The sequence below is a fragment of the Lissotriton vulgaris genome, chromosome 5, assembly GCF_964263255.1.
Source record: "Lissotriton vulgaris chromosome 5, aLisVul1.2, whole genome shotgun sequence".
Lineage (NCBI taxonomy): Eukaryota > Metazoa > Chordata > Amphibia > Caudata > Salamandridae > Lissotriton > Lissotriton vulgaris.
The window spans coordinates 1,073,842,779-1,073,856,617 of record NC_141693.1 but is presented as its reverse complement, the minus strand read 5'-3'; the positions used below and the strand labels follow the sequence as shown (position 1 = coordinate 1,073,856,617).

The 13,839-nt window shown below is 43.3% G+C and overlaps 1 protein-coding gene across 1 annotated transcript in view; it reads right to left on the bottom strand.

The window, feature by feature from the left end:
* SORCS3 (sortilin related VPS10 domain containing receptor 3) overlaps nucleotides 1-13,839 on the bottom strand; it is a 1,546,015-nt gene that overhangs the window by 344,649 nt on the left and 1,187,527 nt on the right. Inside the window, exon 21 of the mRNA XM_086919577.1 lies at nucleotides 369-540. Coding sequence (XP_086775703.1) covers nucleotides 369-540 — 172 coding nt within the window. The remainder of the gene's footprint in view (nucleotides 1-368; nucleotides 541-13,839) is intronic.

Sequence of the window (13,839 nt, the reverse complement as noted above, 5' to 3'; positions counted from 1 at the left end):
AGGAGGGAAGTGGTTTTTGCTTCTCAAGTTCTATTTTTTAGAATATAAATTATTAGCGGATTGGGATTAACATATTGGACCATTATTGGCAAATATTTTTGTAGGGAGGCATTGGGATTCTAATTCTGGAGGATTTTATATCTTTAGTACTGTTGAGTTTGTTAATGATCCCTGACCTATTCATGTTTCTCCATCATTCTCCCATTTAATGCCACTAAACAAAGTCTTGTAATTGCTGTGATTTTATTACAGTATTTTAATTTGGCAATATCCGGCAATCTCAAGGTAAGTTATATGTTGCTTTAATTAACATTAGTTGGTTGTCATAGCAGAATTACAATTTTAAAACTAGGCAAAATAAATTATACCTCTTCTAGAGTAACCATGAAGGTGACATTGTGCCCCTTTTGCACTGCAAGTCTGCCATCAGAGGTGACCATTTGTAGACCCTTTGGAGCCTTGCCTGGACACTTGTGGGGTTTCGCTGAATACTGCTCCCGGAGACCATCTGTACAGTTATTGGTCACAATTTTTCTATACCTGTGGAAAAATAACATATTGACAAATATTAAATGTATTACAATTTAAAAGCTATACAAATTTTAGAAATTGAAATTATAATATGGCATCTACTGTTTATATCCTCTATTTCAAATTACATGAAGCAACCTCTCAAGCAACAAACATATCAAACATTACTCCGAAACATTATAACCTGCAAAACATGATTCTATGTCAGGAACAGAGGCTCGGATTATGCCTTTTTCCTTAACAAAATGAACTACTAGTCTCATGAACACCAGGGAGTAGGACAAACATTTCAACAATAGTCCTTCATCATTGTCCATGGTCCAGCCTCCCCTTGGTCCCTCCTTAGTGTTTCGTCTTCCTCTTTCTTCGCTGCTCAGCACCAAGTTAAGTAGTTTTCTTCATTACTCTCTTCTTGTGGGGAGGTTTAGTAATCATTTGTGAGCTATTGGTGTTTTGTTTTTTTCACCTGCTTTCATTTGCAGATTCCCTGTGTCGCGGGACGCGTTTGCGTGCCTTACGCGATGGTGCCCATAACTGCAGTGTGGTCCTTCCTCTGCTTGGGGGCGCTGTGCCCTCTCTCTTGGCAGAGCGAGTCAGCACCAATGAGAGAGTGCTGACAAGCGCTGCCTGGTAGAGAGCCTTGCCGGTACCCAGTCTCCCGAGTGACGACATTTATGGGTTTGTAGAACCCTATTGAGTGTTACACCCAGTGGCGATTTCTCAGTGAGGGCGTTGGGGCTACGCCCCCTTTACTTTCACCCCCCCTTGGGTCAGCAATTACAAAAGCAAAAACATACTCTATTAATTATCAGTAAAAAAACAAAATTTACACACACCTGTTCATGTTTGGGTCCGGGCGGGGGCCTTCTGTTGCTGTGATCACGAGTGCCAAGTTACATGACCCTGGCTTCGAAGACGCATCCAATTTTGGCACTGCGTCTACTTTCCCGGGCCAATGAGCTCACAGCCCTGAGGCCTGTGAGGTCATCAGCTCGGTTGTCTATAATCAGGTGAGACAATCCTTCAATCTTGCTCTGTTCACTGTTGGAGATAGATTGTAAAACTCCCTTTTTGTTAGTCCGGCCTCGGAGGGACTTTAATAGGCTGTAATCATCTGCAGCTTAGTATGGCTGGTACCAGGGACCTGAATTCTGCCCTTTGGTTGGAAGCAGCTCCAGAGGGGTCCGAGGGCGGGGTGCATGCGATAGAGAACCCAGTATGACTGCTGCTTGCCCAGCCCTGTGATGTTGGGAGCTTTGTGGAGCTACTGGTGGGAGCCATGTTTTGGTCCTTATGAGTGTGGCTGTGTTCGATAATTTTACATTTGTTTTGAGTCCGATGGATACCAGCAGTGTTTGGGTATTGTAGATGCTCCACGGACAATCAAAGTCCTGGTTTTATTTTTACGCTGCTGTCATGCAGTCATCTGATGTTTTGCCTCAAACTCTACTTTTTCCCTGTTTCAGTTCTATTAACCTTTTCCTTAATGGGCCAATTTCAATTGTAATCTTGTGGCTGTGGGAAAAGCAGTTTGCATATTCGCAGGCCTAGTTCAAGAGGAGAAGCAAAGGGATGTTTTTAAAAAAACACAAATAAAAGGCTGGGTCCTGTTTATTGGAAAAGTTAGCAAGCAGCTCATAGGCTGAGACTGAGACTTTGTGGTGTTTCTAGTAGAGAACCCCCATAAACGATATCAGGCGGCTGCGTTGCCAAATGAGTAGTGTGATCACAGCGTACATGCACCATTCTGCCTCAAAGTGGTCTGTAAGCTTTCTGCCATTAGAGGCCATACAGAAGATTTACATTCTAAGAAGTGTTCATTTCCAAACATCTAAGCTATGATTTTCACATGTGTGTCTGCAGAAAAAGCTGTGCTACAAATCTGACTGAGACCGAGCTTGAATGGTCGTGCTAGGACACTCACTGCACTAACAACACTTATAAAGTGGGAAATAAACTGTGTGCTGCCTGTATCTTCCTGCTGGGGCCATCTGCTGCATCTTCAACTAGCAGATTGTATAGCAAACACAGTGTCTTCTGTGATGGGGTTGATCGCTACAAATGCCTGACGTTAACTCTGCAGCCACTCGAGGGTCCGTTTCATTTGTAACTTTGTGCTTTGAAGAAAGTCTCAGGTGCTACTCACATCCATCAGCATTAATCTGCATCTCTGCACACACTAAAATGTTGTTTGCGTTCCTATTTTTTTTTCAGGTTGTATGTTTGCTGCTTTCGGTGCTGTGCCTTTAATACCAGATTATTTAACCTGCACCATCTGTATTACTGGCAGTAGTGCTTTTGTACTTCCAATCTGAATCATTGGCTGTACTCGTGTTAACTTCCTACATCATTGGCAGTACTCCTGTGTTTACTAACTAGGTTACTGGCAGTAGTAATGAATTTACTATCTAGATTAATTGCAGTAGGAATGTCTTTGCTATTTAGACCAGTGACAGAACTTGTTTACTATCTAGATCACTGTCTACTCATGTGCTTAGAATCTACACTGTTGGTAGCAGCTACCAAAGCCCACCTGTCTCTATTATTTAACGGGAAGATAACTAAAGGTGTGACACTGTCTAGTAGTTATCATCGTTCTAACATGATGATTCAGCCTGCTGTGGCTTTATTATTTACCAGCATGCTTAACTGACTTCCATCCTTTTCACCATCACCTATTTTATTTTCAGATCTCCTGTTTTTGTTGGTTTCTTTATTCATGGTCTTTTTACATTATATTGTACTGTCTTATTAAATGTTGCAAAGTGCTATAGTATAAAACTGTTTATAGAAGTCCCACAAACAAATTCATAAAATAAACTCTCCTGTCCCCTGTTGCAGAATGGCCTTCCTTTAATGAAGGTATTTGTGCAAGCACTCAACACCTATTCAGGCTTCCCTCTGGCATTGGATGCCTCAAATGTGAAGTGAATATGCAAATCCCCCAATTAAACGTAGAACAGAAGATCAGGTGAGCATATTCCATAGTGGGCCTGAGGTGAGTTTGCTGATAGGACCATTTACCATCAGCACTCTTGTGCCCATTTCGAGAATGGGGATGTGTGTGGGCAGGCACTGGATGAAGGACTATTCATCTGGTCTGCCATGATTGAAGGCTGCAGTGGTGCTGGAACAATTTCTGAATAGAGGAGGGGTACTTTCATCAATGTTGTGTGGCTGACTTAGGGGAGTGCTCAAAGAACAAGAGTTGCAAATTTGTAACAGCCTACACCCATTCAGAATATAAGTGGTAAGAGTGTCGGAACTAGGGGGTACACTGTCACAAATATTTTACTAAAGGATATCATAACTATACTTTCCTAGTAGATTTATTATCCTTCTTGCTTTCTCAAATTTGCTTGAAAATGCATCATTTGCTCACGTATTTTCACAATTTTCACAGAGGAGAACCCCACCAAAACCACTTTATGATGGTTGGGCTCGCTTAGTACGCTTGCCCGCCAGAGGGCACTCAACCCAAACTTTTACGCCTCACCACTATTAAATGTCACCAGCTACCACTGGTTACACCCCGCTGGGGTCTGTATTTTATTCTACATTTGATGCCCTACTTGGGAGTACTGGCGACTGCAGCGCCGCGTGGGGCATTTTCTTGGGAAACCAAAGCCCTCAAAACCCACAGGGCGTAAGTGTCCCCAGGGCTCTGCCCAGAAAATGGTGTGCCTCTGGATCACCCATAGTAGTCTGGACCCCCTCCCAGCTTAAATGTACCCAAGCTCTGCATACAGTCTCTACACCCAGTGTGTCTGACACTTGAAGGGGGGCTGCTGGTCTCAGGGGTTATTTAGCAGCTATGCAAGACCAGGACCAGAACCAGGAAGAGGACGATCTGTCCTTCCTGTTTTGAGATGATGATTTTTACCAGGCAGTTGATGATTCCATATATAAAGCCGTGAATCAGCCATGGAACCGCTGGAATAGCGCCTCTCCTCGCAGATTGCGCGGGAGTGTGCCAAATGTTTGAAACCCTCATCCAACCACCCAGAAGGCCATTAGACATTGCACAATGGGCCCCCTCCTGCAAAGACGCAGTGCAACCCTGGGTTGGATGCCGATGCTGTTGCGCAACTGAAGCAGGTCTTTCTAGCGCAGGCCCCCATCAAGATGCCTTTGGCCCCCCAGGATGGTCCCCAGACACCCATACCATCACCTCAGACCTACAGGACACTGGGAACTCTCTGGGAGATACGGACGAGGCCACAGGCCCCTCCAGGCCATGGCTCCCCACCCCCTCCCACCCCAGAGGGCATTTAAGATATGCTGGACCCAGACAATATCGTACACCCTAGGTCTACGGACTGGGTCACGGCAGAGAAGGTTGCCAAAAATATAGTGAGCTGTCTTTGGAAACCAATGGAAAAATATGCTTGTAAACGCGATTGGGTGAAGTGTCCCCGCCCCTGTCTGGAGGACAAAGTCTCCCTCACCTCAGACATGGACCCCAAAATGGTAACTTTCCTTGCCAAGTTTATCAGGGACCCTAAAAAGGGTATTTATCGGTCCTGGCATTCTTGCCAGGACAAGCTCCTAGACGCCATAGGGCCAGTCACCAAAATCCTAGGCATGGCTGAGGAATCCAAGGCAACGGGTGCCCTGATCTCTCCTGAGGTCCTATCAGTTTGAGTGCAGCGGGCAATTGGGTTACTACGGAATGCCCACTGCGCACTCTCCACAGAGAGGTGCCGCTCGCTGTTAATAAAGGTGGACCCTAAGTTGGGGGATCTCGCCTCTTCAGAGGCTGGAGCAGTTGCCCTGGGTGGTCTTTTCAGTGACCCATTCGTAAAGGAACTGAGTACGTTCGTGGACACCTTCATGTCTTTGGATAGCACACAATCCAATATTCGCAGCAATTTCACCCCACAGAGTTTTCCAGGTAGACGGTCGTGGCAGTGGCTGCTCGACTGGCTGCCCCAACTATTCCAACCCTCTTTAGAGGCCAGAGCAGTTGCCCAGGGTGGTCTCTTCAGCAACCCATTCGTGAAGGAACTGAGTAAGTTTATAGACACCTTCATGTCTTTGGATAAGGCACAATCCAGTATTCGCAGAGTTTTTACCCCTCTGGTTTTCCAGGGGTACGGTTGTGGCAGGGGTTGCTCGATCGGCCGCCCCTACCATTCCAACCCTGACAGGGGGCAAGGCTCCAGACATGGCCAATGCCAGGATGGCTCTCATTTCAATACATTCTATCCCACCAGAGGACAGAAGTTTAGAGGTCACGCCTACGAGTAGGAGGTCGCTTGGCTCAGTTCATCCCGGCTTGAACCTCTCTCACGATGGATGCTTTGTTACTGCAGATGGTTCAGAGCTTTCAAGTGGAGTTCCATGGCCATCTCTGTCAGGTAACCTGTACCTTGCCCATTTCTTTCTCTCAGCATGATGCAGAGCTGATAAGCGGGGAGATCTCGGCCCTTCTCCAGAAAGGGACAATCCGTCTTTCAACAGAGCATCCCAACGGGTTCATCAGCAATCTCTTCCTGGTTAACAAGGCAGACGGGGTCGCAGGGCGGTGATCAACTTAAAAGAATTCAACAAGTGAGTGGTTTATCACCATTTCAAAATGGAGGGTATTCACTTTCTCAGAGATGTGTTGAGGCCTCTTGACTGGATGGTCGGTCTGCATCTGAAGGACATGTACCTCACCGTCCTGGTGTTTCCCCCTCACCGTCCGTTTCTGCAGTTCGGATGGGGTGATCAGGTGTTTGAGATTACCACTGGCTTCCTCTCGGGCGTTCCTCAGCACCCTGGTGCTCCACCCCGCTACTCCAAACGGCTGTGGAGTTCCTCAGGGCTCAAGGCATTTGTATGATTGTCTATCTCTACAACATGCTCATTATGGCCCAGTACCCCAAAACCCTGACCAGTCATCTGCAAATAGCAATCAACTTGCTGCAGGGGTTAGGTTTTGTCATCAACTAGAAGAAATCTCTTCTTTCCCCAGTGTAGAGTGCAACATTTCTAGGGTTCATGATAGATTCAAACTCTTCAACTCTGAGCCTACCCGAAAGATGGCGAAGATCAGGCACGAACTTCGCCAAGCGTTGGCCAGGGCGCACACCTCGTTGTGTCAACTGGATTGCCTAGTGGGCCTCCTCTCCTCCTCGACTCAGGCCATCTTTCCAGGGCCCTTGCACTACCGCGCATTGCAGTGGCTCAAAGCATATCACCTCAGGAAGGGCCTGACTTATTCAAAGTGAAGGAGGATATGGTTTTGTGGCTTACCCACATGGAGTTGTGGAATGGGTGACTGATCTTCGGGTCCACCCCAGATATTGTAAAAGAATCGGACGCCAGCCAAACTGGCTGGGGGACCAGATATGGGAGTTGTTTCTACCGGTGGAGTCTGGTCAGTACAAGAACAGTCATTACACATCAACTGTCTGGAGTTACTGGCAGGTTTGTTTGCAGTACAGTGCTGGACAAAGGACAGACTACTGTTGTGTGATCTCCTCAAAATGAACAACATTTCAGCAGTTCTGTATATCAACCACCTAGGTGGCACCCGGTCCCGCCGCTTAGAAGTAGTTATGGAACTTTGCCTGGACAATCAGGTGTCGGTCATAGAAGAATATCTCTTGGGCCGAGTGAACGAGGTAGCAGTTTGACACTTTCATCATTCTCTAGAATCCAGCGTGTGGAACTTGGATCACCAGGTGTTCTGCCAGCTAATGGAGAGGTGGGGACCATGCTCAGTCGACCTTTTTGAGTCACGCCTGGATCATCAGTTACCGAGGTTTTTCAGTTGGAGACCAGATCTGCTGGCGGAGGCGATGGATGCGTTCTTCTGGGACTAGCAGCAGGAGCAGGCCTACGCATTTCCCCCCTTTCCCATGATCATGTGAGTGTCAGCTTCTGCTTGCAGGAGGAGGTGATGTTAGTCACCCCACTTTGGAGGTCACAAGTGTGGTTTCCAGTTCTTCTGGTACTTTCTTTAGATTTTCCAATCTGACTCCCCCACTTTCATCAAATTCTTCTGGATCTGGACCTCAACCCCCACCGCCTGTAGTAGAAGGGTCGCTGCAGCTGATGGCCTGGCGGATCTCAGGTGTTGTTGGTCACTTGTCCTTTCGGAGCACGCTGAGTCCTTGTTATCCAAGGGTGGGCAGATAGCACAACCAAAAGATACCATTTTGCCTGGAACAGATGGCGCAGTTGGTGTTTGTGACACAGTGTCGATCCCATGGGCGTAGATGTAGTCCATATTCTCAATTTTCTATTGAGCCTAGTGGAGGAAGGGTTGGCTTACTGGTCTATTAATACCTTACGCTCGGCGATATCGGTGGGTCATACTCCGATTCAGGGATGCCCGGTGGGGGAACACCCATTGTGTGTAGACTACTGAGGGGCATTGAATCGTTTTCTTTCCTGGCAACAGAATAGGTTTCTGTCACGCAAATAACTCTCGGCAAAATTGGCAACCCTCCTATGCTTGGTTTCTTGCAGGCGGGTGTCTGATGAACAAGCCCTTAATATCTAGACCAGAGTGTTCTATCTTGATGTAGTCTCCTTTACCGTCAGTAGAAGGACAAAATGTCATACAAGGGTAATTTCCTACCCCCAAATTGTGCGTGGTGCAGTACCTCCGAGCATGTGAAGACTTGACAGAGGAGGTCTGCCCTCCCAGTGAAAGACAGCTGCTTATTGCTCTACAGAAACCAGACAAGGCAGATTCCTCAACAACTATAGCCATTTAGGTGTGTTTGGTGCTGCAGGAGGTGGGGATTGACACCAGGAAGTTTGGTGCCCATTCATCAAGAAGATCTATGGCCTCTAAAGCGTTTTCGCTCGGGCGCGTTTCGAAGATCGTATGCAAGCGACAGACTGGTCATCAGATTCGACCTTTAAGAGGTTCTATTTCAAATTAGTGTTGGGGGTTGCTCAACTGGTGGTGGACAAGCTTTGAACGGGCATAATCTGAGCTTCCGGTCCTGACATAGATTGAAAATTTGCCTAGCTATAGTACAGGTAAGTTTTAATTCTATTAAGTACAAGGAGGTGAGGAATATCCCACCCGGGGATCATTATACAAGCGGACCCTCCCCGTTCTGGAGAAAGTACTGGTTTTTGGGGTCCATTGAAATGTTGATCAATGTGAATGTTTGGTGTATGTTTATTTATTACTCATGTCCTTCTGTGGCTCAGCAATGTCTCTTTAGGGGCCGATTCCGATTAGGGAAAAAACGCTCCGAATAGCCGTTCGGAGCGTTTTTCCCGTACGAATCGTACCCTGCAACGTCCCCCGTACGTACGACGAAGTACGATTCGTACCAGGAGCCGTACTCCGTACAGGTCGTAGAGAGACCGTACGACTCTAATCTCCGTCCGATTCTCCCTCGGAAACCGCTGTATGCGTCATCTGTACGGTTCGCGGCTCGTTTTTACGACCCAGCAAGTACGATGTGTGTCGGGTATGCACCTTATGACCCTTTTTCTACGGGCGCTGAAAACGGCCGTAAAACCAGAGTTTGTGCTGAAACAGGTACGGAACACCCCCCCCCCCGGGTACGGTGCGTACCCCCCATGATCACAGGGGTACAGTGTGAACCCCCCATGATCATAGGGGTACTGTTTGTACACCTACGATCATGGGTTATGGTTCGTACACCCCATGATCGTAGGTGTACGAACCATACCCCTACGATCGATCGTGGGGTGTACAGACCGTACGGTGTGTATGTGTTTGTGTGCTTTTCGGTACGACTCGCCCTTACCTGACGTGGACCGTATGAATCGTCTCCTCATACCCCGGTCCGGATCGTACTCGTTGGCTCGTACGGCATGTGTACGAGTCGTACGGTATGTATATGAGTCGTATGGGTTCACGGTTTCAACCTTGCAATACGTACGGATCGCGACGATTCGGACAGATTCACGGAATATGGATCGTACTATCCGGATACAAATCGTACGGACGTTTTTTTTCCCGAACCGGAATCGACCCCTTAGTGTTTTGCTCTGATGACTGATGCATTTTGGACTTGTTCTGATGCTGCCTGTTGTTACAGGACATGATGGGTCCAAACAGGATGCATGAAGTTTGTAAAGAGGCTGTTCGCATGAAGAAAGAGAAAGAGGAAACACTAAGACCAAGTGGAGGCTGGATAATGGACAGTGACAAAGGACTATTGTTGAAATATTTGTCCTACTCCCTGGTGTTCATGGGAGCAGTAGTTCGCTGTGTTAAAAAACGGCGGCCGTTGAAAATAAAGCAAGGGAAGACTGCATAAACCTTGCCTCCATGTCTTTAATAGAATTGAAACTTACCTGTACTAGCACTAGGCAAAGTTTCATTAATTTCAATAAAAATAAAAATACTTTAAAGTAAACCATGACTAGAGGATTGATTATATGTATGTCTGTAGCACAATGTAAAGGAATAAGAAATAAATGATCAATGAATTGGAGCATGTGAAGTTTATTATTAAGAGGGCGGTCAAGACATCTTTGCAAATTTCTCTGGATCTGATATTTGAAGGAAACTTAAGGGCTAGCTTGGGTTTGAACCCAATAATAGAAAAATCAAAAAAATTATTTGTCTTGCAACTGAAAGACAGACTACAACAAACTGACAAGACAATCCGTCTTCAATAGCCAAGTCTAGTGGTTAAGTGCATTAACCCATCCAGTGGAGGGATTTCTTGCTCACAATCCATCAAACGTTAATAGTGTCCAGAGAATCCTCATAAGTCAAAGTGTGTTATACAAACCTATTTTGCTATAAACTATGTATACCTTCCAGCACTTAACAATAACACTTATTTGTCAATAACAAGGCAACATTTGTGGTCAGAGACCAAGATTCTCTACTATGCAGACAGAGAGAAGTCAAGGACGTAATGAAGAGGTGATACGGTAAGGAATGTTAGGAGCAAGATAACTTGACATTTTCATCTAAATATCATTGTTGCAGTCCTTATACAAAGATATTTTTCCAAATGTTATAAAATAATAGCCATTTGTCAGAAAAGGAGGGGAATCCTAAAGATTTGGGCTAGTACTTGGGATGATGGAGAACCCTATGACCCTGTCCTGCTCATACCTATCTCTGTTTTTTATGCAGGGCAGCGCAGTCAAGAATCCTTGTAATTCCTAAAAGACAGGCATGCTGACAGCCCTCATAGGTTTCTTCCCTATTATGTGAGCGGTATGGACCCTGCAGGTCTGCCCTGTAAGTCAACAAGCAAAAGAAGGACTTTAATCTTACGGTACTTGCACTATTATGCTTATGTCCAGCACAGCCTTACAAGTCTGATAGCATGGCTCACCTGCCTATTTAGCCATGGCTTTAACACGTAGAACACATAGGTTGGTGAGAATGAGACCTGAGCTTAGGCAGTCCCCATACCTATAAAGATCCCTAAACTTCAAATTATGGACTACCAAGGAACTGCAGAAGATGAACGCTTGGTATAGAGTCAAAATATTGAGTTTTTATTATCGACTAGACATAATATCGAGTAAAAAATATAGAAAAGACATAATATCGACTAGACAGAATATAGACTACCAAAATATCGACTAGAAAATTTTAATATCGAAAAGAATGGACATAATATCGAATCAAAAATATAGAATGGACATAATATCGACTAGACAGAATATAGACAACAAAAATATTTAATTTAAGGTAAGTTGTGTAATATAATTCTGTAGCGGGTTGTGGGTTTATAGGGGAATAGGGTGGGAAGTAATTTAATTATAATTAATTAAATATGTTATTTTATTTATTGGTATTTATTTAGAATTAATTGTTAATTAATTATTAATGGTAATTAATTCAAATATAATTGGTATTTTTTTAAATGATTAATTGATAAATATGTTAATTTTAGCAATTTATTTTCTGTAGCGGGTTGTGGGTTTATAGGGGAATAGGGGTGGAAAGTAATTTAATTATAATTAATTAAATATGTTATTTGGTATTTATTAGTATTTATTTAAAATTAATTGTCAAATAATTATTAATTGGTAAATAATGAAAATATAATAGGTAATTAATTTGAATTGATTAATTGATAAATATGTTAATTTTAGTAATGAATTTTCTGTAGCGGGTTGTGGGTTTATAGGGGAATAGGGAGGGAAGTAATTTAATTATAATTATTAAATATGTTATTTTATTTATTGGTATTTGTTTAGAATTAATTGTTAATTATTACTAATTGGTAATTAATTAAAATATAATTTGTAATTTATTGTAATTGATTAATTGATGAATATGTTACTTTTATTACATTATTTTCTGTAGTGGGTTGTGTGTTTATAGGGGAATAGCTGGGGAAGTAATTTAATTGAAAGTAATTAAATTTTTTTAAATATGTATTTTTGTGTCTAATTTGTACCTATTTTTATATGGAAAATTAATTTATTGGTAATTGGTAAACAATTAGTATTAGTATGTAAATATTATTAATAAATAGTTTTTATTTGTAATTTTAATTGATTAAATAATATATTTTATAACATTGTTAAATAGTTTAATTAATTTGTAATTGGTATTAATATTTATGTTATTTATATTTATATATGAAGTATTTACTTTCCCTATTATTACACTCACTGGAGTGGGAATAGTAATTTTTAACTCTACGCTATCCAACGCTTTCCCTACTGTTGCACTCTCTGGAGTAGGATTAGTAATTTTTACCCCTACGCTATTCAACGCTTTCCCTACTGTTGCACTCTCTGGAGTGGGAATAGTTATTTTTACTCCTACGCTATGCAATGCTTTCCCTACTGTTGCGCTCTCTGGAGTGGGAATAGTAATTTTTACACCTACGCTATCCAACGCTTTCCCTACGGTTGCTCTCTCTGAAGTGGTAATAGTAATTTTTACCCTCCCACTATCTAACGCTTGCCCTACTGTTGCACTCCCTGGAGTTGGAATAGTACTTTTTACCCCTACGCTATCCAACGCTTTCCCTACTGTTGTACTCACTAGAGCGGGAATAGTAATTGTTACCCCTAAGCTATCCAACGCTTTCCCTACTGTTGCGCTCCCTGCAGTGAGAATAGTAATTTTTACCCCTACGCTATCCAACGCTTTCATTACTGTTGCAATCTCTGGAGTGGGAATAGTAATTTTTACCCCTACATTATCCAACGCTTTCCCTACTGTTGCACTCTCTGGAGTGGGAGTAGTAAATTTAACCCTCTGGCTATCCTACGGAAAAAATATTGTATATGTTTTGTTAATAATATGTATATATATATATATATATATATATATATATATATATATATATATATATATATATATATATATATATATATATATATAGCAGCCCGTCCCGACGTTGTCCGGGTATGAATTGCTGCCGGCCAGTAGTATATTGTTTTGTAGGATTTCGTTTTGATAGCATTTCTTATCTGTTACAGGCCTGTGAAATGCTCCGATTCACAGTGCACTGACGATGCACTTAAGAGTGCGCGTTCAGTAGTGTGTAAACTCGAGTTTCCCTACTTTATTTTTCCTTGCAATATTATATAGCGCGAAATCGACAACATGCCATGAGCACAATTTACATTACTGAAGAACACATTCATTTGTGGTAGGCACAGGGAGACAAAGCGATTTGCCTGGAATCACAGGATGTTGAGCTGATGCCGAGATTCGAACGTAGCTCCCCAGCTCAAAAGTTCGCAATTCTAGAACTTGTGGCGGGAGTTGTGTCTAAAAGTGTATGTCGGTGCTGGCCATCAATGAGCGAGACCTGTGCATTTTTCAAATTGGTGGTGAAAAAATATGAATATGTTGCTGGTGATGTGGGCCGCCGTGCCACCAATGTACTTACCAGGGAGGGTAAACACCCCTTATTCCGCAACTTTCTTTCCGCATACCAAAACTTCGCATACTTTCATTACGAAAGTACCATGACTCCGCAATGCCATTATAACGCATGGCATTACATTTTATATGCTTTTACCATGCATACATTTACAATGAAATTCGTTGCAAATGCATGAATGGTAAAAGCATGTTTTTTAAAAATGTTTGGATAAGGTAAGTATGGGTATAGGGGTGTATGTTTTGGGGTACTGAGGTATATGTTTTGAGGTGTTTGGGTATTTTAAGGGTTCAGATATAGTTTTGGGTTATGGGGTACAGGGGTAGTTTTAGGGTTTAGGGATAGGTTTGGGTTTTGGGGGTATAGGGGTATTTTTAGAGTTCAGGGGTAGGTTTGGGTTTTGGGGTACAGGGGTATTTTAAGGGTTCAGGGCTAGGTTTGTGTTTTGGGGCACAGGGGTATTTTTATGGTTCAGGGCTAGGTTTGGGTTTTGTGGTACATG